Below are 26,414 nucleotides of genomic sequence, written 5' to 3'. Positions count from 1 at the left end.
TGCAACATTCTTCGATTAACAGCGCGGGAACTCACAGGATGTAGAGTCTCCAGTACATTTTCGCGGATGGCGTGAGCCGCGTTACGGGATCCCGCAATACTTGGCGTACCATACCCATACTGTAATCAGCTCAAAAAGGTACATGGTCTTTCATCATATGTACACTGACTGACAGAGCAAATGCAACACCAAGAAGGAGTGGTCAGAACTTTATGCCAATTGCAGGGCAGACTGACGTCACTGAGGTATGCTCATGATGTGAAATGCGCCGCTGTGCTGCGCACGTAGCGAACGATAAATGGGACACGGCGTTGGCGAATGGCCCACTTCGTACCGTGATTTCTCAGCCGACAGTCATTGTAGAACGTGTTGTCGTGTGCCACAGGACACGTGTATAGCTAAGAATGCCAGGCCGCCGTCAACGGAGGCATTTCCTGTGTATAAAGGAAAGGGTGATAGACATAAAGCTGAAAATTACAGGCCAGTGAGTTTGACATGCATTGTATGTAAGCTCTGGGAAGGCATTCTTTCTGATTATATTAGACATGTTTGTGAAATGAATAACTGGTTCGATAGAAGGCCATTCGGTTTTAGGAAAGGTTACTCCACTGAAGCTCAACTTGTAGGATTCCAGCAAGATATAGCAGATATCTTGGATTCTGGAGATCAAATGGACTGTATCGCGATTGACATGTCTAAAGCATTTGATAGGGTGGATCATGGGAGACTACTGGCAAAAATGAGTGCAATTGGACTAGACAAAAGAGTGACTGAATGGGTTGCTATATTTCTAGAAAATAGATCTCAGAGAGTTAGAGTAGGTGAAGCTTTGTCTGACCCTGTAATAGTTGAGAGGGGAGTTCCTCAAGGCAGTGTTATCGGACCTTTATGTTTTCTTATATATATAAATGATATGAGTAGAGGAGTGGAATCGGAGGTAAGGCTTTTTGCGGATGATGTTATTCTCTATAGAGTGATAAATAAGTTACAAGATTGTGAGCAACTGCAACGTGACCTCGAAAATGTTGTGAGATGGGCAGCAGGCAATGGTATGTTGATAAACGGGGTTAAAAGTCAGGTTGTGAGTTTCACAAATCGGAAAAGTCCTCTCAGTTTTAATTACTGCGTTGATGGGGTGAAAGTTCCTTTTGGGAATCATTGTAAGTATCTAGGTGTTAATATAAGGAAAGATCTTCACTGGGGAAATCACATAAATGGGATTGTAAATAAAGGGTACCGATCTCTACACATGGTTATGAGGGTGTTTAGGGGTTGTAGTAAGGATGTAAAGGAGAGGGCATATAAGTCTCTGGTAAGACCCCAACTAGAGTATGGTTCCAGTGTATGGGACCCTCACCAGGATTACCTGATTCAAGAACTGGAAAAAATCCAAAGAAAAGCAGCTCGATTAGTTCTGGGTGATTTCCGACAAAAGAGTAGCGTTACAAAAATGTTGCAATGTTTGGGTTGGGAAGAATTGAGAGAAAGAAGAAGAGCTGCTCGACTAAGTGGTATGTTCCGAGCTGTCAGCGGAGAGATGGCGTGGAATGACATTAGTAGACGAATAGGTTTGAATGGCGTTTATAAAAGTAGGAAAGATCACGATAAGAAGATAAAGTTGGAATTCAAGAGGACAAACTTGGGCAAATATTCATTTATAGGAAGGGGGGTTAGGGATTGGAATAACTTACCAAGGGAGATGTTCAATAAATTTCCAATTTCTTTGAAATCATTTCGGAAAAGGCTAGGAAAGCAACAGAAAGGAATCTGCCACCTAGGCGACTGCCCTAAATGCAGATCAGTATTGATTGATTGATAAGAGGGGCATGGTGATCGGGCTGAGAAGGGCAGGTTGGTCGCTTCGTCAAATCGCAGCCGATACCCATAGGGATGTGTCCACGGTGCAGCGCCTGTGGCGAAGATGGTTGGCGCAGGGACATGTGGCACGTGCGAGGGGTCCAGGCGTAGCCCGAGTGACGTCAGCACGCGAGGATCGGCGCATCCGCCGCCAAGCGGTGGCAGCCCCGCACTTCACGTCAACCGCCATTCTTCAGCATGTGCAAGACACCCTGGCTGTTCCAATATCGACCAGAACAATTTCCCATCGATTGGTTGAAGGAGGCCTGCACTCCCGGCGTCCGCTCAGAAGACTACCATTGACTCCACAGCATAGACGTGCACGCCTGGCATGGTGCCGGGCTAGAGCGACTTGGATGAGGGAATGGCGGAACGTCGTGTTCTCCGATGAGTCACGCTTCTGTTCTGTCAGTGATAGTCACCACAGACGAGTGTGGCGTCGGCGTGGAGAAAGGTCAAATCAGGCAGTAACTGTGGAGCGCCCTACCGCTAGACAACGCGGCATCATGGTTTGGGGCGCTATTGCGTATGATTCCACGTCACCTCTAGTGCGTATTCAAGGCACGTTAAATGCCCACCGCTACGTGCAGCATGTGCTGCGGCCGGTGGCACTCCCGTACCTTCAGGGGCTGCCCAATGCTCTGTTTCAGCAGGATAATGCCCGCCCACACACTGCTCGCATCTTCCAACAGGCTCTACGAGGTGTACAGATGCTTCCGTGGCCAGCGTACTCTCCGGATCTCTCACCAATCGAACACGTGTGGGATCTCATTGGACGCCGTTTGCAAACTCTGCCCCAGCCTCGTACGGACGACCAACTGTGGCAAATGGTTGACAGAGAATGGAGAACCATCCCTCAGGACACCATCCGCACTCTTATTGACTCTGTACCTCGACGTGTTTCTGCATGTATCGCCGCTCGCGGTGGTCCTACATCCTACTGAGTCGATGCCGTGCGCATTGTGTAACCTGCATATCGGGTTGAAATAAACATCAATTATTCGTCCGTGCTGTCTCTGTTTTTTTCCCAACTTTCATCCCTTTCGAACCACTCCTCCTTGGTGTTGCATTTGCTCTGTCAGTCAGTGTAGTTCATTCACTTTCAACCACTACTTCTATGTGCTTAACATTTTTTCTGTCAGGCAGTGCATCTTCTGTCAAACATTCTTTCACACCTTGGATCCACTGGTTTCTATTCTTTCTCTTGTAAACACGGTTACACTCTCGTTTTGATAAACTGCTTGTATCCATCCTCATTATGTGACCAAAAAATGTTTAGTCGTGTCTGACATCCCTCCATTTTCTTCGTCCTTGCATAGATCATTATACTCTAAACTCTCCTTCTTCCGTTTTCAATAGTCCCCAGATTTTCCTCAACATTTTCCCTTCCTCTGTCTCTTCTATTTCACCGGTTTTCATTGATTATTGTGTTGTAGTGTTTGATTTTAGTTTTCCTAAAGGGATTCTTATTATTGTAGGTATGCCATTATTTTCACCGCCTCGCCGTTCGCCTTGTCTATTTCGCATTTTATAAGCTCCTGCAGGTCGCTCTGAATTAAATGGTCTATTATTTGTGTGCTATCTTTCTATGTGTTCTTAATAAATTGTATAACTTGCCCCTTTCTCCCCTTTATGGCTGCGGGGTAAAGGAAGTTTTCTTCCGCCCCGCAGCGCTCTTTTCCATTTATGTTGGCTGGCCTACTTCTTCCTTGCATGTCCACGCTGACACGCCCCGGCTCCCTTGGCTGGCCCAATAAGAGTCTGCGCATGCTGCATATATTCTGCGGCGATTGCATCGCTGAGTGCGAGCGACTTGACTTGGCCGTTAGTGCGGGCTGGGCCCACTTCCTGCTCGACCCCTGGACTGCTAAGGGCATGGAAGGTAGAAAGTTGGCTTGTCGAAACACTTTTAAAGACAAAGCGAGGAACTATTTGTGATCATTGCAATTTGCATCACCACATTGAAATGATATCTAGGATTACCTACGGGCAAACTTCTTTCGAATTAAGCAGTCGGTTGTAAACTACCGTTGTATGTGCCAGCTTTAACTGGGTCATTACTAGTTTGTTCTAGTGATTTTATAATGTTTGATGGGTGGCTGAGCCCCCGTTTCATATGTTTGTACTTGATTTTTTACGAAGATTGAGCATAGTATGTCATTTCGACCCCTTTGAAGTGAAGTAATGTGTCTAAATATTTTAAGTGCTTGGTATGCACGAAGGTTGCAAAGGAATGAGAATTTTTATAAGGTCGTGGTTGATGTCTGTTAACTTTCCTTGACAGGAAGCCTTCTGCTTCCTGGGTTCGACCTTCAAGCGCATTTTAGCGTTCCTTGTATAAGAGAGAGAAAATTTATATAATACTTGTGTAATTCATGTTCTTACTTAATTTTACTAATGAGTTAAAGCGAATGTTGGAGGCCCTCCTCTTTAAAATTTTGGAAAACCTGTTGCTTGGTTATGGGGCTGAATAGTGAATAGTTTGTTCGAATGAATAAATTTTTCTCATAGCAATTAGCCCCGGTCCGCGCTAATTTATCTATTATGTTCATTGCCCTACTGGTAAATGGCATTGATCCTTTCGCCCGCACCTTCTTTGCCTACCACATACAATTACCGGTGCAGTAGGTATCTTTAGTCAGTTGGTATCCTAGTTCCAGTTTTCTTGCTCTTGAGCGGTTAGCTTCCTCATTAAGTCCATTAATCTGAATTATTTCACCAGGTATTTAAATTTATTAACGTTATTGATTTCCCCGCACTCTGTTTTTAGCGCTGTGGATCCCTACCAGTGGTCATGAAAATAGTCTTCTCAAAAGATTTCTGAAATACAACTTTTCCTACTTGTTTTTTTCGGGATTTGTTCTAAGGCAGTCTTTATGCTTTCAGAGAGGATTGCTATGTTATCAGAAAATACCAAACTGTTTACACCCATTTGTCCTTTGATGCTGACCATACCTCATGATGGAGTCCCCTTTTCTGTTTAGTCTTTCTACCCATGCTCTTATTACCTTTTCCAGGACGGTATTGAAAAGAATCGGGGAAATCCATTATTATTATTATTATTATTATTATTATTATTATTATTATTATTATTATTATTATTATTATTATTCTTGTTTCGTATAGGCCAGCTAAGGACCACGACATTCAACTATTGCACTTTGGAATGGGCTTTGATGTTTGCCCAGTAGTTGCGCATCCTCAGGCTGTGTTGCTCCTTCCTCTCCTTTGTCCAAAGGGCGCCAGTCTTCTTTGTTGATAATCTGTCCTGGAACTTCTTATGTTTAAGCATCTTCCTGAGTGCTGTACGATCCTTTAAGATTCCTTCTGTTATTCCCAGTTCCTGTAGATCTTTATTCACTTCCATCAACCATGGTGACTTGGTCTTCCTATTTTGCCAGTAGCTGAGAATCCGGTTGGTCAACCTGGTAGGATGCATCCTGTAGACGTGCCCATAGAATGCTATGCGTCTCTTCCTTGCTACATTCGTTATTCTTTCACAGTACTTGTAGAGCTCTTGGTTAGGCCGTCTTTTATAACTGTCCCCTTCCTTGACTGGCCCCAGTATCTTCCTCATTATCTTTCTTTCCTGGATTTCAAGTTTTTCCATGAGTCCCTTCCTGTTGAATGTTAGACATTCTGAAGCATATAAGGCTTCAGGGCGGATGACTGTCTGGTAGTGCTTCATCTTAGTATTACGAGAGAGACACTTTTTATTATACGTATTCTTGGTCAGTTGGTAGGCCATTTCAAGCCTGTTAACTCGAGTTGACAAAGCTGTTCCTTCAGAGAGATTGGATTCCAACCATTCTCCCAAGTACTTAAACCTATTGGTTTTCCTGATCTCTCCCTGTTCCAGATGCAACGTACAAGGAGATTCACCGATGTTCGTGATGAATTGTGTTTTTTTGAGAGATACATGTAGCCCAACCTTTGCTGCTTGTTGTCTGAGAACATTTAGTTGTTTCACTGAAGTTTCTATTGAATTAGATATCAGGGCCAGATCATCGGCATACGCCAGACAGTCAACATTGAGCTCATTGCGCTTATGTCCCAAATAAATGCCACTTGGAATCTCCATTCTAGCTAACTCCTTTCGCCACTCTCTTATTACTTTCTCCAAGGCACAGTTAAAGAGGAGAGGGGACAGACCATCTCCCTGTCTCACTCCTGATTTAATTTCAAAACTTTCTGATATGACTCCTCTGAACTTTACTCGTGACCTGGTGTTGCTTAAAGTCGGTTTGATTAGGTTATGGGTCTTCTCATCAAGTCCTAGTTCCTGCAAAATCTTCATAAGAGTAGGTCTGTCTACCGAGTCATACGCCTTTGTAAAGTCGACGAAAATGACAACGTATTTCTTACCAGCCATTTTTGCTTGATGTAATACTGATTGCAGATTGAGTATCTGTTCTGTACAAGAGCGTCCTTTTCTAAATCCTGCCTGGTACTCTCCTAATTGTGGGTCTAGTTGAGGTTCGGCTCTATTTAATAAGGCTTTAGAGAAAATTTTGTATGTGACTGGTACCAATGAGATTCCTCGATAATTATTGATGTCAGTCAAGTCTCCTTTCTTGTGCAAGGGATGAATCAGTGCAGTGGTCCAGTCACTAGGTAATGTTTCGGTCTCCCAGATGTTTTGTAGAATTTCTGTCAGCTTGCTTACAGTCTTGTCTCCAGCCTGCTTCCATAGTTCGGCTACTATCGAATCTTCTCCGGATGCTTTGTTGTTTTTCAGAGACTGGATGATTTGTATTACTTCTTCTTTGGATGGTGGTTGCGAGTTTGGTTGCTTGATGTTGTCTTGGTAAACAAAAAAGGTATCAGGTGATTCACAATTAAGGAGATCCTCGAAGTACTTGGCGAGAAGGTGGCAATTGTCAGTGTCATTATAGGCTATCTTCCCATCTGGTCCACGGAAATGGAGACTGGGTGGACTGTAGTGACTAACGTTCCGTTTAAAGCCTCTGTAAAAGTTTCTGGTATTGTTCTTCTTGAAGTCATCATCCAACTGTGTCAATTGGTCTTTTGTGAATTGCCGTTTCACTTGTCTGATGATATTGGCAGTTATCTTCCGTTGCTCTATGAACTTCTGTCTGTTTTCTTGTGTCTTCTGTGAGTTCCACTTTAACCAGGCCATCTACCTCTGCATTACCGCTTCTTCACATCTAGCTGTCCACCAGGCATGCTTCTTCTGTTTTAGTAATGGCGCAGTCTCTGTTGCTACTTTTACTAGATTTTTCCTCAATTCATCCCAATCTCTGCATTCTATTCTTTCCAATTTCTCTGTAAACTGTTTGCAAGTTGCAAGTTTTTCTAAATCAAACTTAGTAAGTTTAACTGACTTGGTTCTTTTAGTGTTCCTAGGTAGAAATTTCAGCTTTATTTTGGAGAGGTAGTGGTCGGAGTCCAAATTCGCTCCTCTTAACACTCTTACATTCTGGATCTCTCTATGGGCTTTCCTTGCAATGGCAACATGATCTATCTGAAATTCCCCTAAGAGGTTGTTGGGTGACGTCCAGGTCTTCTGTTTCCTTGGTAGTTTCTTAAAGGCCGTTGACTTCATTACCAGGTTGAAAGCTTTGCAGAGTCCCACTAGACGCTCCCCATTTCTATTTGTTCGTAAGTGAGCTGGGTATTCTCCCACAATGTCTCTAAATTTGCGCTCTTTCCCTAACTGTGCGTTGAAGTCCCCGAGTAGAATGATTGTATGACGCTCTGGGACTTTGCTGATGATGTCCTCTAGTTCTTCCCAAAATTTGTTGGTACTTTCAGGGTTACGTTTATTGTCCTCATTGATAGGTGCGTGAACATTTACTGCAGTGTATATCTTGTTTGTGCACCGGAAGGTTAGAAGGGACACTCGACTATTGGGCGAGTCGAAGTCAATTACCGAGTCCAGTATCTTATGGCTTACAATGAACCCAGTCCCCAGGTGTGGCACATTCTTCATTCTCCTGCGCCCTACCTTTCCCTTAAAAATACGGTACCCCTGCGAATCAAAGGCATTCTCATCTGTATACCTGGTTTCCTGTATTGCTGTGAGTAGTATCTTGTGGTGAGTCAAAGTATCAGTTAAATGCTTCAGTTTGCCTAGCTTAAGTAGTGAGTTGATGTTCAATGTGGCGAAATAGTTATGTTCCTTATATCGGATCTTATTGCTAGTAGTTCCAGGACGCTCCGACTCGTCCTCAAAGCATGTTGGTGTGGGCTCCCCAGAATCCGAAGGCCTACTAACACCGCCAAAGGCGGAGGTGGATTTGATACCACCTGGGGTAGTTACTTCCGTGAGTTTGTCCTCCATGCTTTCGTTGAAAATTGTCTTAGGAGACCAGAGGTTAAACCCCCTGATCGAGATACTACCGAGGTTGTGAGCTCCGGTAGGTTTATTTAGGGTTTTCTCCCTTAGACTGGTTGCCTTCCCAGGCTTATAACGGAGACCAATCTTCCCCACATATGGTGTTTATTATTATATTATTATTATTATTATTATTATTATTATTATTATTATTATTATTATTATTATTATTATTATATCTTATTTCTTCGTTATTTCCATTCAAAGCGCGCCTTTGAACTTGTTCGTTGACCTGATGGTTTTCGCCTTCTTATCCTCCGAAGAACTCTTCATGAATGCACTGTGTTACATCTTCCGTTCAGCGTACCACTTCCTACCAATTTTTCTTTTAGTTTTCTCCACGAATGTCTGCTTCGGTACTATCGTCCTAAAGGCTCCACGTTCTTCTATGATGTCATCCGTTTTATTCATTTCCTGGAGCTCCGCCTTAGCTTCTTCTAGCCAGTTTATTTTGACCTTCTTTGATTACCTTAAATAACCTTTGGGAGAGTCTCTCGCTGTCCATCCGATAGATATGGCCATAGAATTCAAGGCGCCTCATGTGTACGGCATCAATGAACCTGTCAGTTAATGAGTAGATATCCGCTCTTCTCCTCTTAATTCGCTTTCCATTTTCTCCCGTGGGATCATACATTTTCGGGAGAATTTTCCTTTCTTGCTTATCAATTTCTATAATTTTAGAATGACCTCCAAGGGATATGGTTTCCGAGGCGTATAGAGCTTATGGCAAAACAACTCTCTTGTAGTGTGTAATTTTGCAATATGCGATATTATTATTATTATTATTATTAGTGTCCGACTCGTTGGCTGAATGGTCAGCGTACTGGCCTTCGGTTCAGAAGGTCCCGGGTTCGATTCCTGGCCGGGTCGGGGATTTTAACCTCCGTTAGTTAACTCCAGTGGCCCGGGGGCTGCGTGTTTGTGCTGTCCTCAACATCCCTGCAACTCACATACCACACACAACACTATCCTCCACCACAATAACACGCAGTTACCTACACATTGCAGATGCCGCCCGCCCTCATCGGAGGGTCTGTCTTACAAGGGCTGCACTCGGCTAGAAATAGCCACACGAAATTTTTATATATTATATATTATTATTAGTATTATTCCATAATCTGTAATTGGATTAATATTCACTCTGTTAATGACAAATAAACAAATTAAATTCGTAGGCCAACGTGACATATCTATAACAGAGTGAACATAATGGTCTGTGCCTGGTTAAAAGCTACGAACCTTGCATACGATTCTTCGGACAGGCTTTCCAGAAGATCCTTCCTTGTGGCCAAAATCGGGAAGCATTCTTATGGCGAACAGGATCTCCGTCATTCCATAGCCTTGAACGACGGTAATCTTGAGTCTCTGTTCGACCAGTTGCTGTGTCTCCTTGCCCATTGAAGCACCGCCAACAAAGAGACCCCGAAGACTTGAGATGTCGTAGTGATCTATTATAGAACTCTTCGCAACTGCAACGGCGTGGTTGGGAGGTAGGAGGGGGAATGTCACCTGAAATCATCATAATAAAATCGTATATTATATCGCTATTTAGCTCATAAAAGCATGACTTTTTATTTTGACATTTAAGTAATGTTTCTTTGAATTCCACTGAGCTCAATAGCTACAGTCGCTTAAGTGCGGCCAGTATCCAGTATTCGGGAGATAGTAGGTTCGAACTCTACCATCGGCAGCCCTGAAAATGGTTTTCCGTGGTTTCCCATTTTCACACCTGGCAGATGCTGGGGCTGTACCTTACTTAAGGCCACGGCCGCTGCCTTCCCACTTCTAGCCCTTTCCTCTCCCATCGTCGACATAAGACATACCTGTGTCGGTGCGACGTAAAACAACTAGCAAGAAAAATATTTGAATTCCCGGTTTCCCTGGAAGGTTTATCTCAAGAAAAAATATATTTAATATTCCTTGTTGGATTTTTAATGAGCAGTGATGTATATGCTCACGTGACAGGAAATGTGTCAGTCTAGTGCGCACGCACAGGTGGATCGCCATATGGCGTCACGGTGGTCTACAAATTTGAGATGGCGTGACGCCATATGGCGGCACACCGTTCTTGAAATCAGAGTTGGCGTGACGCCATATGGCGGCACAGTTGAGTTTCAGGCGATGCGCCGTAGATAATCAGCTGTGACATCTATGCGCGTAAAATTGGTACTAAGTGAAGGGCGAACTTCAGGGTCTAATCCAGCTATGTATTTTTACTGTATGCCACCATGTGGCGCCACAGTATTCTTCCGAATCCACTGACTGGCCAGTGGTCTTTGTCACAGGTGAAAGCGCGCCAGGCTTTGTTTATTCCTCGTTTACGTACGTATTATCACTCAGTTTATATAGTTGTGCAAAAATATAAAAAAATGGAAGATATTGGTAATAATCTTACGAGGGAACACATACATGTGTTACACTGGGATTCGGTTGAAATTTGGTAGGAATATTCGTGGGAGGCAGTAGAATGCCAAGGTGAAAACTGCATGTACCCAGCGCAAGTTTAAACGCCAAATTTGAGCAAATAAATAGTCATAAAATTAGAAGTACCACGGGAGTATCGGGGTGTGGCGGAGAGGTAGGGAGGAGCGAAGCATCGGACGTGAACCAACCGAGCTGCGTCGAGCTGCGCCAGCAGCCAGGTAGCGTACAGTTAGCGCGTTTCCCTTAACTTCCCGATCAGATGTGCAAAACGTAAATATGAAAACAGCACATGAGACAAGTGTACAAAGGACGATGTTTGAACAACGATGCCGATAAGGTTTGAAAAATTACAACGAGTAACAAGAACTCGGGCATGCCGAGACGCATATTTTCATTGTTTAGAGTTATCAGAAAACTGTTCACAACAATATGTAATGCAATATAAGTACTTGTTTTGCATTTTACTAGGTTTTTCATAAATATTGCGTTAATTTGAATTAGGAAATAAATATCCCGTATTGGAAATTCGTATTGAACATTCCATGTCAAAAAATTGTGTGACACCATATGGCGTCACGCTATATTTTATCTTTCCTAAAAATTGATGTGACACCATATGGCGTCACGCATGACCATGGTATGGTGAGATAAAATTTACTTAGTACATCATATAAATACATCCCAAGATTATATAAACAGTCTACAACGCGTACAATTGCTTTGGCACCAGCGGAATGCAATTCAAAAACATGCCTGGCACCAGTGGAATAGTGTGCTACAATCGGCTCGGCACTCAACGTTTTAAGCTGTAGATGGCGCAGCGAACGAGTCGCCTACTCAACCGCACGCGCACTGCTTCTACGTGAGCATAAGGCAGGAGCGATGTTTGAAGTGGACAGGATGTGAGAGAGTGGTAGAAAGGGCCTCACCCATGACCATACGGTGCATGATGTTGCTGTACTCGTTGGTATTCCTCAGCGGACTGTTCCACGTGTCTACAAGCAGTGGTGTACTACACGTGGCAACGAAACACGACGTCAGAATTGTTATCGGAAGGAGATCCTGACTGTGAGTGACGGGAGACACGTTTCACGGCTTGTGAATCAAAATCGCTTCCAAACCCGATAGGAACTGCTGCAGTTTGCGAATGAAGGTCCATCGCAACCTGCCAGCGAGAGAACACTGCGATGGGAACTGCATGCAATGAACATTTGGAGCGGTCACCTCGCAAGAGGCCATTGCTTACGCAGGCACATAAAGACGCGCGCCTTTAATGGACTAGAAATCATCGCACGTGAACAGTAGCTGACTGGCGGAACCCAATGTTCTCTGACGAATCACGTTTTTGCCTCTGACCGAGTGGATCGAAAGCCAACTGAAGCATTTCATCCTGGATGTGTGCAAGGTCATGCTCAAGCCAGAGGTGGGTCTGTGATGTTTCGGGGGTGATTTTGGTATCAAAGACTGGGCTCGATCACTGCGGTGACCACTAACATTTATACATTCTGGATGATGTGTACGCTAATACCCCTATTTTACAAGTTGATGACAGGAAAGTCCATCGGACTGGACGCATACGTGACTGCTTTTATGAACACTCTCTCGCCACATTACATCTCGACTGGCCAGCAAAATCACCTGACTTGAACCCCATTGAAAATGTGTGAGACATGTTGGAACAGCGGGTGAAAGGCAGATATCAGCATCCCCGCAATTTGGTGGAACTGCGCGATCAAATCCTCAGCGAGTGGCTTAATCATGACCGGGATGCGTCGTACCAACACAATCTTGTGCACTCAGTTCCTAGCCGGATGCAGGCGGTTATCAAGTCCAGAGGCGAAGTTGCACGGTATTAAATAATGATTCTTGTAATGATTTCTCGAGGGATGAATTTTTTCGATGACTTTATATTTCGATGTTATACATATTTTATATCCTTGATAAACATTCGATACCAATCGACATTTTCTATACACAATATAGACCTGCAGATAAAAAGTGTTGTCTCCTTTCTTCCTAATTATTTGCTATATAGGATTTGTATCCAAAGACTATGCTCTTTTTTCGCTGATAAAAAATGTATATGAACGGGTGATTCAGCCCACCTTCCTAGTTTCAGTTCCTTTGTCTCACTTTGGGAAAACAAGAATACCAGAGATCACTCGAGGCTACTGGTGGAAACCTCAGTAGGAGTTTGTGCACTTGTTGATAAAGAAATACTTCACATTTCGTGAAAGGGAAAAATGTATCAAGAAAGAGGCCATTCATCCGGAAATATTATCAGTCAATCACTAATGATCTGCATTTAGGGCAGTCGCCCAGGTGGCGACTGTATCGTTTGATTTTGCACTCGGGCCTTGGAAAACAATGGAATGGCGTATGGCATTTAGTGCCGGGAATGTCCGAGGAAATGTCCGGCTCGCCAGGTGCAGGTCTTTTGAATTGACTCCCGTAGGCAACTTGCGCTTCATGATGAGGATGAAATGATGATGAACAGGACACATACACCCAGCCTCCGTGCTAGCGGAAACTAATTATGGTTAAAATTCCCGACTTCGCCGGGAATCCAACCGATGACTGTTGTGTGTGTCCTCCGCAGCCCGCCCAGCATGGACGCTTCAAGATACCACGAGGTGGACGGCAGAGCATTGACGTAATCGTCTGTGACGTCAGCCAGCGCTATATATTGGGCGACGATTTCTCCTCTCCAGGCAGTCCCACAGTGTCCCGCGATCAGACTACACCGTATGTCAGACACGGAGGTACCCTCTTAAATAAGTGTTCTGAACAGGTGGACTAACTCTGGTCGGGAGGTGTCACCTCAGGACAGCCTCAAGTATCCTGTATCCCGTCCTAGCGTTCTGCTACTCATGAACTTTAACACAAGTTCCCTGCAAGTTCTCCGACTTCAATCCTGATATTCTGCTATTCATGAACTTTACCGCAAGTTCCTTGCAAGTTCCTCAACTTCTAACTAGCATTTTGCTACTACAGACTTTACTACAAGTCCCACTTGTAATTCTACGTACTACAGATAGTCATCAGCTCTCACGGACAATCATTCATTCGAGCAGCCTATCTGATCAAGATAGAGCTCAATGTACATACAAGTATTAGTGTATATAATTGTAAATAATTCCCAGACCAACAGTCTGTTACTTTTATGTTATTAATTAACGTGTGCATCACTACAAACATCAAGACAAATTTTGTTTCTTTTATGTACATACTGTATGAATATTTTCAAATAATAAACTTTTGTGTAGTGCTTTGTATATCAAGTTCCTTGTATACAACAGTGACCCCTGTGACCGAAGGCCAGCACGCTAATCATTTAGCCATGGAGCCGGACAAAGTCGGGCCAGTGAACAGTTGTGTCTTAAGCCTCATAAAGAGTGACGCAAAACGAATTGCGAAGTAGAGGTTAATGCAGCATTATGTAACCTCTTTCCGCTCATCAGTAGATACCACTGAAAATCAACCATCCACTTAATCACCAATGAGCGCATCCAGGATTATTTACAGGTGGAAACATAGCCTTTCCGCCTCTGTGGTGTAGTGGTTAATGTGATTACTGCCACCCCTGGGGGCCCGGGTTCGATTCTCGGCTCTGCCTCGAAATTTGAAAAAGTGGTACGAGGGCTGGAACGTAGTCCACTCAGCCTCGGGAGGTCTACTGAGTGGAGGAAGGATCGATTCCCAACTCAGTCATCCTGAAGTGGTTTTCCGTGGTTTCCCATTTCTCCTCCAGGCAAATGCCGGGATGGTACCTAACTTAAGGCCACGGCCGCTTCCTTCCTTTATTCTTGTCTATCCCTTCAAATATTCCCATCTCCCTACAAGGCTCCTGTTCAGCATAGCAGGTGAGGCCGCCTAGACGAGGTACTGGTCATTCTCCCAAGTTGTATCCCCCGACCCTAACTCTGAAGCTCCAGGATCCTGCTCTTGAGGCGGTAGAGGTGGGATCCCTCTCTATGTCCGAGGAAAAAGGCAACCCTGGAGGGTAAACGGATTAAGTAAGTAAGTATTTTCAATATTTGAGAAACCATAATTCCAAACCGAAATGTATTATTCCCTCATTAGAATGATATCATTCCTATCTTCCACCTGAACACTCTTACTCCGAATTACCTATATTAACTAATATTACAGAATAGTGCGGTAGATTTAAGCTCTACATATAAATTTCACCGTTGTATTAGAACATGTGAACTTGATCGAATTTAAATTTACAAAATAGTGCCTCTCCGTTAATAGAACGACTGATTTTCTTCCATGACCACAAACTTTTTATCTTATTGATAATTTCCATTTTGGTAGCTTATGTTATAAGAAATTTAATATTCAATACATTTACACATCGTTACCTCCTTGAAGGGCAAACAATTGAAGTAATCTGAACAGCTCTACCTGCTATTAGGCTTACCTTTATTGCTTTCCCATCCCTCCGACTTCTTTACATTCTTGACCAGGAGAGCTGGCCGTGTGGTTAGGGGCGCGGAGCTGTGAGTTTGTATCCGGTAGATAGTGGGTTCGAACACCACTGACGGCAGTTCTGAAGATGGTCTTCCGTGGTTTACCATGTTCACACCATGCAAATGCTGGGACTGTACCTTAATTAAGGCCACGGTCGTTTCTTTCCAAATCTTAGCCCTTTCCTATCCCTTCGACGCCATAAGACCTATCTGTGTCGGTGCGATGTAAAGCGACTAGCAAAAAAAATATACATTCTTCACGAATCTATAGATCCAATTATTCCAGTAAAAACTGTTCGACAGATGGATATTGAAGCTATGAATATAGAGATTTTACTACTCCCATACGAATTTGATTCACAGGCCTACATACTCCCTTCCGGTTATTAGATGTAGGTAGTTAACTCAACGGGCAGATCAAGGTATGGTCCTACCGGACCAATCCACCGTTCATGGAAGGCCCGCCAGAGGTGTCGCCTAACCGTACGATGAAGTTGGACCGGTGCCCCATCATAATAAGACCGTAACACAATACAATGTTCTTTTCTGCAACTTGCGTCACGTCGCACCGACACAGATAGGTCCCATGGCGACGATGGGAGAGGAAAGGGCTGGGAGTGGGAAGGAAGCGGCCGTGCCCGTAGTTAAGGTAAAATCGCAACATTTTTGCCTAGTTTGAAAATAAGAAACCGTGGAAAACCATCTTCAGGACTGCCGACAGTGGGGTCCGAACACAGTACCTCCCGAATACTGGATACTGGCCGCACTTAAGCGACTGCAGCTATCGAGCTCGGTACAAGCAATGTTCAGGTAGAAACATATTTTCGTCTGTTGTTGCATACGACCGCCCGTAAATTATCGTAACATTGTTATCACTGAAGGGCCTTCATAGCTCATGCGGCAGCCCGCCGGCCACTCACCGCTGGGTTCCATGGTTCAAATCCCGATCACTCCATGTGAGATTTGTGCTGGAGAAAGCGGGGGCGGGACAGATTTTTCTCCGGGTACTCCTGTTTTCCCCGTCATCTTTCATTCCAGCAACACTCTCGAATAATATTTCATCTCATCTATCATTCAATAACCATTGCCCGAGAGGAGTGCGTCAGGCTTCGGCAGCCGGCGCAATTCCTATCCTCGCCGCTAGATGGTGGCTCATTCATTCCATTCCTGGCCCGGTCGAATGACTGGAAACGGGCTGTAGATTCTTTATGTGATGACTGAGAGCAGTGATGGCTGACCATAACGCCGATGATACTGGGTACGCGACGAACGTTTTCAAGACCTCTTTTCCTTCGTTTGTTGAGTGCTATGACCTCTGCAAATATTGGAAGCTTTGTGGAGGACATTCTGTATAGCAAAAGAGTATGTTTCACACTCTTCCCTCCTTTGTTATGATCATCATTCCACATCCGTACACGCAGGATATCGGCTGATATACGAGTTATATATTGCAATTTTCAAGCAAGCAATTCCCAGGTGAATTTTTCTTATGTTATTTATAAAATAACTCATCATTTTTTCTTTTCAATATATTTACGTGCGAATACAGTTGTGTAGATATTAGGCTCACATTAGTGGAAATAACTTACAAAGAGATGCATGTTAATGAACAAGAAATATAAATGACAAATAAAAATACATAACAATAATAATAACAACAATAATACCTCGAGAAAATTAGAGGAAATTTGAATCAAGAGTTGTATTTAATGAATGTACAAAGCCGTACCTTATGTTCTTCTATTGTTTTGAGGAACATCTCTTCCTCGAAGCGCACTCCAAGTAACATCTCCACGCCCATATAAATACCTAGCAGGTTAAGTACTGGTGCAGATATCCAGAACGGTGAAGAGTAGTGGAGTAATTTATCGTCGAGCTTGATGAGATCGTCTCCCCTCCTGCAGACGAAGTTCACACCACTCGATATATTATATTATATTATAGAGCGAACACTTCCTTCAGAAAATAACATTTGGAACATTTATCTTGGTTAATACTGAGTTATTGTAAATCAGTGGTGTTCAAGACTTGCGCACCAGGAGCAGACTCCGGCTATCCGCCATCACTGCAATGTTAGTGAGAGAGACGGATATGTGCTGCTAGTGGCGATAGTGGAGGTGAGTGGAGGGTGTGTTTGTAGTGAGATTGGACCGATACAGGAAAATCAGCCTTCGTAATCAAACATAATCATTTTCTTTTTGTTGTCCTTGTTCCCCATTTTACTGACGTTTTAATGTGAATTCGGCCTACTTATACGACCGAATGCCCTTTGTGATATAATATGACTAGCTGATTCTCCGCTCTCTGCACGAGATAATGCGGTTTTTTTTTTTTTTCTTAAGAGGAGTCATGACTGAAGTTGGAATTTCTACAAATTACCAGTTACCACAACTTATTGTTTTTTTTACGTCGCACCGACACAAGAGAGGTCGTATGGCGACGATGGGATAGGAAAGGGCTAGCAGTGGGAAGTAAGGGGCCATGGCCTTAATTAAGGTACAGACCCAGCATTTTCCTGGTGTGAACATGAGAAAACACGGAAAGCCATTCTCAGGGCTGCCGGCAGGTGGTGTTGGTGGTGGTGATTACTTTTTTGAGATGAAGTACAACTAGGCAACCACCCTCTATATAACACTAATCAGAGAAAAATGAAAGAAATCCGATACTTCGAAAAATGATGGTATCGGCCAAAGAAAGTCAAGGGCCATGAAGGGCGTGGATATGAAAGACTCCCTATCCCTCGTAAACCTAATTGCGTCGGGGTCGGAAAAGAACGAAACTTGTCCAAGAAAGGTCGAATAGGATGAATGTAGATGAATTGGGGAATTTTTAAGATTGAAATTAAAATTCGATTTTTAAAATAAAATATAGCAGCGTTTCAGTCATGACTCCCCTTCATCTGTAACATGAAAACATCTACATATATTTGTTTATTTGGCATGTCTACTCGTGTATTGAAATGTTATCTATCATTGTCGCTCATTGTTTGGAACTGTCGTCTGATTCTGGAATCTACCATGCATATTTAATTTAAAAACTCTATCTCCTATTATTACGTAACTCTGAATGCTGGGAGCGGTCTGACTTCCGTCTCCTCTGTGAGCGAGGAACCAGTAACTTGAGTGCCATCGTCCAGCATGGCTGCGTTCGCCCATGTTCGTAAGAAGACATCTTGGAGCGTGTGGAAAATGAGCGGGACACACATGGTAGATCTGAGAGGAAGCTAGTACTATGCCATTTGTTCTTTTTTAATGTATATTTGTGAGCTCCAACCTATACTTAACATTACTGTAGGAAGAAAACTTCGAATGTGTGAATTAACCGTTTATCGGCATGGCAATTTTACAAGTAATGTAAGTTCTAATATTGGATACCCCGCTCAAGTACTGGAAATTATAACTAATTCTGGTGATCTCGTACGGCCATGGATTAAAAGTGAGTGATCTAATCGTGAATTTGACCTAAATTGTAACGCACCCTTTCGGCAAACAAAATTTTCTTTTATCGGTTATGGACTAAATTCATAAAAGCAATGTAACTAAATTATGTGGGAATTTGGAATCGCTAGTTATGCGTCTATGAAGTTGTATTTTGTGTGATTTGTTTAAACTTACTGTGTTGTCGTTTGTGCTTGATTGTAAACTCGTTCTTCGCAAATTTTATTATTCTAGTTATTTAATTTTGGTGTGTATTTTCATTCCTATTTTCTTTGTTGTTTGGATTTGCCTTCTAGCTGTGTTGCTATTGCGTTTTCTGGCTGACTATTTGTATGGGATCGTTATCTGCATTGTTCGGTACTTTAATTAAATGACACGTCATGTACGCATCTTAGCGCTATCCAAAGCCCCCTCCATTCTAAATTATCTAAGCTGTTGGCGAACTGTTTAACAAAAGCAAATGTAATTTCGTACTATCAACCATGGGGCTAATAATAATTATTATTATGATTTTTAATAAGATCGAGTCTGTGAGAAATTGAAATTTCGTGGTCGATATTTAACTTAATGTATGCCATTCTCTTAAAGTTTTCTTGTCACATACTACCCATTGTTTAGGGTCTTTGCATTTGTTTATTATTACGTAAAGGGTCATCTCATCTTATCTTATCTTATCTGATGGACACGTTTTCGTTTTGGTGGCTTTGATGATTTTGATGGGATTATGGCTTGGCGTCGATAGCGACTTGCTCCTGTTGTGTACGTCCGTGTTTAAGTGTGGAACGTTACTTTTCCCTGGATATACTTGATTTATTTGGGATAGCTTTCTGCCATAATTTTATTGTAATTTCATCTTGTTTCGTATATTTGTGTAATTTTTATTCGGGGTTGGAGCCACAATCTTCTTAGTGTGTGTGACTTTGCGTGTGACTTGTAATTATTTGTGTAGGTACTGTAGCAAATTTCAATTTTAAGCAGTTCTAGTAGTTGTGGGCCCGTATAATAATTATCTAGTGTTTATCGTTCAAATATTTATAGATAAGTTGCAACCTATTTTTTTTCTTAATATTTTAATATTTCTATACCTTAAATAAACATTACTTACGTTATTATTTAACTATATGAGTTTTAAGTCTTCCAATATTTGATTATTTGAAGAAGCCTATGATGATATCAGCTTCATTTATCCCAATTTTAAATTAATTATGAAATATTCTCTCATGTTTTAATTTTCTTTGCGTTTTGGGTTTTAAATAAATATATATTTAACTGTACATAAATATTATGAAATTTAATATTTAATTTATTAAGTAAAATTGTTTCATTTAATTTTAATCTTGCTTCTTATTTAGTAGCTGGTAATATTGACCTGGCAACCTTTCAAGCGCTAATTTTAAGATCCAGACCTTTATCTTTGATGCTTGGGCCCTTCACACGTTGTATTTTGTGCTTCTGCCCTCATGGTAAATAACTGTGGTTTTTTTCATTGTGCAATTTATGTATTTGCATTGTTATGTCTGTGTTCATCTTAATGGTGTTGCACATCACAAAATATAAAGCATCCTTACGTTTCTTAATTAGCTTATAAGGAATACTTGTGCCGAATGTCATCCCTCCATCTATGTGGGAAGTGTGCGATTTAGTGATATCTTGTTTAGGGAATTGCCCCAAAATTCAACCCATTTATCAAAAAAATATGGGAATAAAACATACTTACTTTTCCATATTGGCTTATAAGGAACATCCGTGCAAAATTTCAACCCTCTAGTTTCGTGAGAATGAATCATATTCTAGTTAGGGTAGATATGCCAATTTCACCTCTTTAATCAAAAAACCATTTATTATTTACAGAAGAATGGAAAGATAAGGCTAAACTGACTTGGGAGAAGATCAATTTGGCTCAGAAGAAATGTAGGAACACGTGAAGCTCTCTGACTTTGTGTCTGATCTTAGAGGACCGAATTAAGAAGAACAAGCCTACGTACATGGCGTTCGTAGATCTAGTATAGTATAGTATTTATTCAAACATAACAGTCGCTTAGTCCCGATACATGTTTACACAGCCTCGTTCCATGCACAGACAACTAACAACCTAAAGAAAAGAAACACGAGACTCCATGGGGCCCGTCAGATACTCCGGAAACGAGTGCCACCACGGCAGTCATCCTCAGTCCCCCATGCCCCGTCCATCGTCTCCATTTAATATTAAGGAACAAAATAAATAATAAATAAATAAAATATAATAATATCAATAATATAACCCAACTACCTCCTCCTACTACTACTACTACTACTACTGTCCGGCCGCGCCATCGCCCCTGGTGAGAAAAAGGCCACCGTCCCTGCGAAGGCCCAAAAGAGGACCCCTCTACCTTCACCCGATGACAGCGCAGTTCTCTCCCCATTCCATTTACGGCCAGCCACTTGTGGCTGAAACCGCTCTCGTCCTGTTCCTCTCCCCTCTCACTTCTCATCCCACATTTATCTTCATCATTTTTTGGGGCGGGCCCGTCCCACCCCATCCTCTTACGAGCATGCCTTCCTCTCCCTTACCCATCTACTATACATACATAGTGAGAAAACCGCACATGCCTTCTTAGCTATAAATAAGTGTCCTCCTGCTATCGCACTACAATTAATAATAAGGGAAAAATAATAATGATGAACAATTAATAGTCACAATTAGCTACCATACAAATGAAATACTAATTGAATACTTACAATTCCGTTCCTAAATAAATCCAGTCTGGTCCTACTCTATGTTTATATTCTACACGTATCATTTATATCAGGTCATTGTTACAAAATCAGCCGACATCAGATTTCATCAACTATTAGCACATGACCTTGCCTGCCTATCTACTGCGTTCTTGTCCACTGTTCTACTATGGCTGAATTACAATAAACTGTTAGTCTACAGTTTCACAGTCACCTGTCGTACCCCGATCCATAGGGCCTCCTACAGTTAAAAAATCTAACAAGCTACCTACTTAATACATTACACTCACCTTCTTTTTTCAATGACATAAACACAGTTCCATCTTTTCAGCCTTTACACATCCACTTATTCTTCCTATGCCTTCTCCTCTCTCACCTTTCCCTCACACTCCTTTTTAACGGCACATAAGTACCTGTTCAACTGCTCCCCATCATCCCATTGCCTAATAATCCACCTTATAATATTCCTCTCATCCCCTTTTTCTAATAATTCGCGATGTTTGGCACTCAATAGACGATTCCTTAACTTACTCGTTTCTTTACAATTACTACCCCACATAATACACATACGGTCTTATCACTACTACTTAGCCATCCCTTGTTCTTGTGGAGTTCCATCAACCGCCATGCCATCCCACCTCTATTAAGCCTATCAACATACCTAATATTTATCTCCGTTACTTCTAACACTTTATTTAAAACACTAAGGGAACTTCTTAGCCTAATTTCTTCTAATAATCTCTGCTTTTGCATATCTCTCATCCTCCTGGAGAGTACTTTCCTCCCTCTTGCTTCCGTCCAAACCGCATCCCACATGTACCCCAAACCTATCTTCTCCAAATATACTTTAATTTTTTCTAGCCAATATCCCTTATGCATGCTCTTCAGTTGTTGATTGTACGCGGCTTGCAACAATTTCCCGCCCTCTCCTCTTTTTCAAATCATCCAGTATCTAACTATTCTTGTCACACACTCAACGTCTGTATCTTCCCCACATAGTAATTCCACCCCTGCATTACCTGTGAACTGCGGGAGCCGCATCACCGACTTACTGAAATTACAAATGATTCGTCTTAATTCCACTCTTTTCTTATCCAACCCCCAAACTTCAGCCCCATACATTACCCTACCAAAAACCACCGATCTTAAAACTAACCTCAAGGATTTATAACTGATGCTAGGGCGGCAAAACCTTTGCTTCTCCCTCGGCTTATTTGATGGTCCCAAGTCCATTTTCCGTTAATAATAACTCCTAAATATTCCAACTTACTTACTTGCTCCAGCCTTTCTCCCTGCACGACCCATTTCCCACCTTCCTTTCTTCCGTTGTGTACCTGGGCTACTAGCACTTTCGATTTATTCCCGTTAATTTTCAAGGCCCATTTCTTTGCGAAATCCGACACAGCACCTAAGCGCCTCTGCATCCCTCTTGAAACTAGCGTCCACAATATCACATCATCAGCAAAAATCAATCCCGGTATCTCCAACCCATTAATCACCGGAACGGCCCAACTGATTCCCCCATGTCCATCCAGAATATCGTTAATAAATAAAATAAACAATATTGGCGATAATTTACACCCTTGATTTAAACCCACCTTAGACTCTAGTGGTCTGCTCAACCTACCGTCACCCAATTTTACACAGCACCTAACCAATTTATATATCGCCTCCACTGCCCTTAACATCTTTTCCGACACCCCCAACCTACCCAATTTCTCTAATAGAGCCCCTCTATTCACCCTATCAAACTCCTTTTCAAAGTCAATTGTCGCAACATACACCGTACCTCTTGGCAAGCTTATATACTTCTCCAAAACCGTCTTCACTCACATTATATTGTCCACTGTTCTTTTCTTTTTTTTCTAAACCCCCCTTGGTAATCTGACAATAATTCGTTTCTTTCTGCCCATTAACCTAACCTGCTCGCTAACACCCCTGTATAATTTTTACTTAAGGAATCTAGCAGAGATATACCCCTATAGTTATTCAATACTGTTTGTACTACCCTTTCCCTTATATATTGGGCATAAAATTCCTGTCTCCCACTCCCTAGGGTACCTCATCAAAAATCTTATTGAATAGTTTACCTATGCCGTCTATCATTTTCCCATTTTTGCTAATTTCCTTCCAGAACTTATTATTCATACCATTGCAACCCCCGCCGCCCTGCCCCTAATTCTTCTTATCACTCCCAAAGTTTCTTATGATTTCCTTATCTAGTTCGTAAATTGCCACTCTTCTATTCCTCCTAATTTCTTCGTCCCTGGCCTCACTCAACCATACCTCCCCCTTTCACCCCGAGTAATTCCCTAAAGTAGCTAACCGTCTGTACATCCTCAATACTCGTTTTCTCGAGACTCCTCCTACCCTTAATTATTCTATTTGTCCTTCCCCAAACTTTCTCAGTGTTGTTCAAATTACATTCTTTATTAATGCCTTCGGTCTGTTTCTCTAACCACGCCTTTTTTACCCCACAAATTTTCTTTTCGTAATCTTTCTTTAACTTACAGAAAACCTCTCTTCCTAAGCTACCCCTTTTTTCTATATACCCCGAACGTTCCCAGCACCCTCTTTCGTATACCTTCACACTCTATATTAAACCATTCTTCTCCCTCTTTTCACTTCTTCCACCATTATCTATCTGAGCTATCATCTTTATTCGATGTAGCAGCAATTCCAAAGCTTTATCGATCTTATTCTCCTCTAACGCCCTTTCTCATCCATATTTCAGTAAGTGTAATTCTTATTTTGCTACTCTGTCCCAATCCTTTTCCACTTTCTCTGTCCATTTGTACTTATTATACCCTCTCCCTAGTTCGTCCTTCATCTTAATTTCTTTCCTCATATTCTTCTCCTCGCCCCTTTTTCACAGAACCCACACTGAAAAATGGTGTGATTCAATCCAGTCTCCTACTTCCATCCTTATAATATCCTCGAACACTCCCTCCGAGCTTAAAACTATATCTATCACACTACCCCCCTGCTTTGAGACATAGGTCAATTTACCCGTACTGTTACCCTCTTTCCATCCATTCATAATATATAAATTCCCCGCTGCTCACAACTCTAAGAGCTTCTCCCCATAACTGATTATAGTTGTATCCTCACTTCTTCTACTTCTCTACATGCCACTCCCGTCTTCCGTACTATATACTGGGCTCTGTTCCCATATTCTCGCTTTCCAATCTACAAATGGCAGCAAGTCCTCTTCTTCTGCAAACCTCTCCCTTATCATACTAATCTCCACCAACAGCTCTTCAAAAAGATGCTTATTTGTGTATACGGAACTATAAGGATGGCAATACACGAACGCTAGGATTATTTTCATCATCCTTCCCTTTACCCATCCGATATTAAATCTTATCCATACAACTTCCTGCATATCTGTCTCGATATCTTCTACTAGTCCACTAATCTCTACTTTAATTAGTACTACCATTGCTCCTGCGGCGCGCCCCTTATTCCTCTCCTTTCTTCTATATTTATATTTAATCACAAACCCCTTCCATGAAATCTCTTTCCCTGCTTCCAATCACGTCTCCAAGAGTGCCACAACATCGAAACTTTCTACTACTTCTCTAACCTGTTTATTTCCTATTTTGTTTCTTATCCCCTTTATAATCACAAATCCTATTTTCCAATATACTTATAACTTATCCCCCATCCCTTCTAAATTACCTCCCTTATTCTTACTCCTTGTAGCTCTCACCCCCTCATTCCCTGTTTCATTACCTCCTTTCCTTAACATTCTTTGCCGTTCATGCCCTCCGTATCCTCCCCCCACCACTTTGAACACTTTACCCCACACGTCTTTTAGGCTCCTACTTCTTCCTCTGTTCAAAACATCTGTACATTTTTGTCGATCACTCTTCTCGTGTATTTTCTTGCTCTCTAAACCACTACACACTGCACTCGCTGGTTATTGCTGCTCACACTGACTCGCCCCTTCACTGCTCTGTTCTTCTGTTTCCACATTGCGTTGCCCACTTCCACATGGGTTGATCTCCACTCCTTCCTCCACTTCACCCCTAGTTGTTTCTGCCTCCTGCCTTCCATCATGCACTGCCATCACTCCCCCCTCGGAACTGACGTATTCGTCCATCTCTTTCACCTTCGCCACTGGGTGCTCCCTAACCCACTTCCCATTCGCCACCACTAGTCTCTGACCTCTTATGCGGGCTTTTAGCCCTTGCTGCCTCGCTCTCCAAAGATGCCTATTCATAATCTTCATGTTTTTCGCACCTTCTTTTCCCATGTCCCTCCTCACCCATACTTTCTGACCCTGCAAGTTACTGCCATTTCTTAGCACAATTTCTGCCATTAGGGTAGAGAAAAACTGTACCCTAATTGGTCTCCGTCCTTTTGCTTTGCCCAATCTCTCCACATCGCCTATGTCCACTTCACTGAAATTCATCTTCATCCTATCCCGTATGACCTCTACCACCTTATAGATTAAATCAATCTTTCCTTCTTTCTCACCTTCTTCCACACCATATATAAATATGGCTTTCTTCATTCTCACCTGCCTGTACCCCTCTGCTTCCTTCTTCTTCATCATCACCTCCTTTTCCAGATGTTTCACCTTCCCTCTTAATAATTCTATCTCTTTCTCATTGTTGCACGCTCTCTCGTTCGATTCATCAGTCTTCGTTTCTAACCATCCTTTCATGTTCCCTATCTCCTTTCTCCGTTCTTCCATCATGTCCTTTATTTCTTCCACCTTATCCCATTGACAATTTTCTTCAATTACTTCCTTTACTGCCACCTTCAGTGCTGCCATATCTTCTATGCTGAATTTGCAACTGGTATTTGGGCCTGGGTTTAATTCCACCACCTCCCCTCCTCCCTCAATGACCAGAAGCACAGCTAACACTGCTGATACCAGCACTGCTTCACCAGATTTTACCTCCTCTCTTCCTTTTGCTAGTCCATTCTTGGCCTCCTTCCTCTGCTTCAGCTGCCACCTCGCAATCGCGGCCCGGTACTGCTCGATACCAATCATATTTACGGCACGCACTGTACAAAGCGACTTCGTTCCTCGCTTGCTCAAGTCAGACTGCGTTCGTAGATCTAGAAAAGGTATTCAATAATGTTGCTTGGACCAAGCTATTTGGGATACTGAAGGTGATCGGGATCAGATAC

The 26,414-nt window shown here is 42.4% G+C and overlaps 1 protein-coding gene across 3 annotated transcripts in view; it reads right to left on the bottom strand.

Moving 5' to 3' along the window:
* The window catches only part of LOC136865874 (luciferin 4-monooxygenase), a 137,611-nt gene that overhangs the window by 35,344 nt on the left and 75,853 nt on the right, over positions 1-26,414 (bottom strand). For 2 of the 3 annotated variants that reach the window (XM_068226980.1, XM_068226981.1), the window contains exons 4-5: positions 16,844-17,012; positions 9,455-9,724 (exon numbers count right to left, since the gene is read on the bottom strand). In XM_068226980.1, coding sequence (XP_068083081.1) covers positions 9,455-9,724; positions 16,844-17,012 — 439 coding nt within the window. The remainder of the gene's footprint in view (positions 1-9,454; positions 9,725-16,843; positions 17,013-26,414) is intronic. The other variant, XM_068226982.1, reaches the window with a different exon arrangement.

Source organism: Anabrus simplex, chromosome 3, assembly GCF_040414725.1.
Source record: "Anabrus simplex isolate iqAnaSimp1 chromosome 3, ASM4041472v1, whole genome shotgun sequence".
In the NCBI taxonomy this organism is placed as follows: domain Eukaryota; kingdom Metazoa; phylum Arthropoda; class Insecta; order Orthoptera; family Tettigoniidae; genus Anabrus; species Anabrus simplex.
This window is presented reverse-complemented; position numbering and strand designations above follow the sequence as displayed.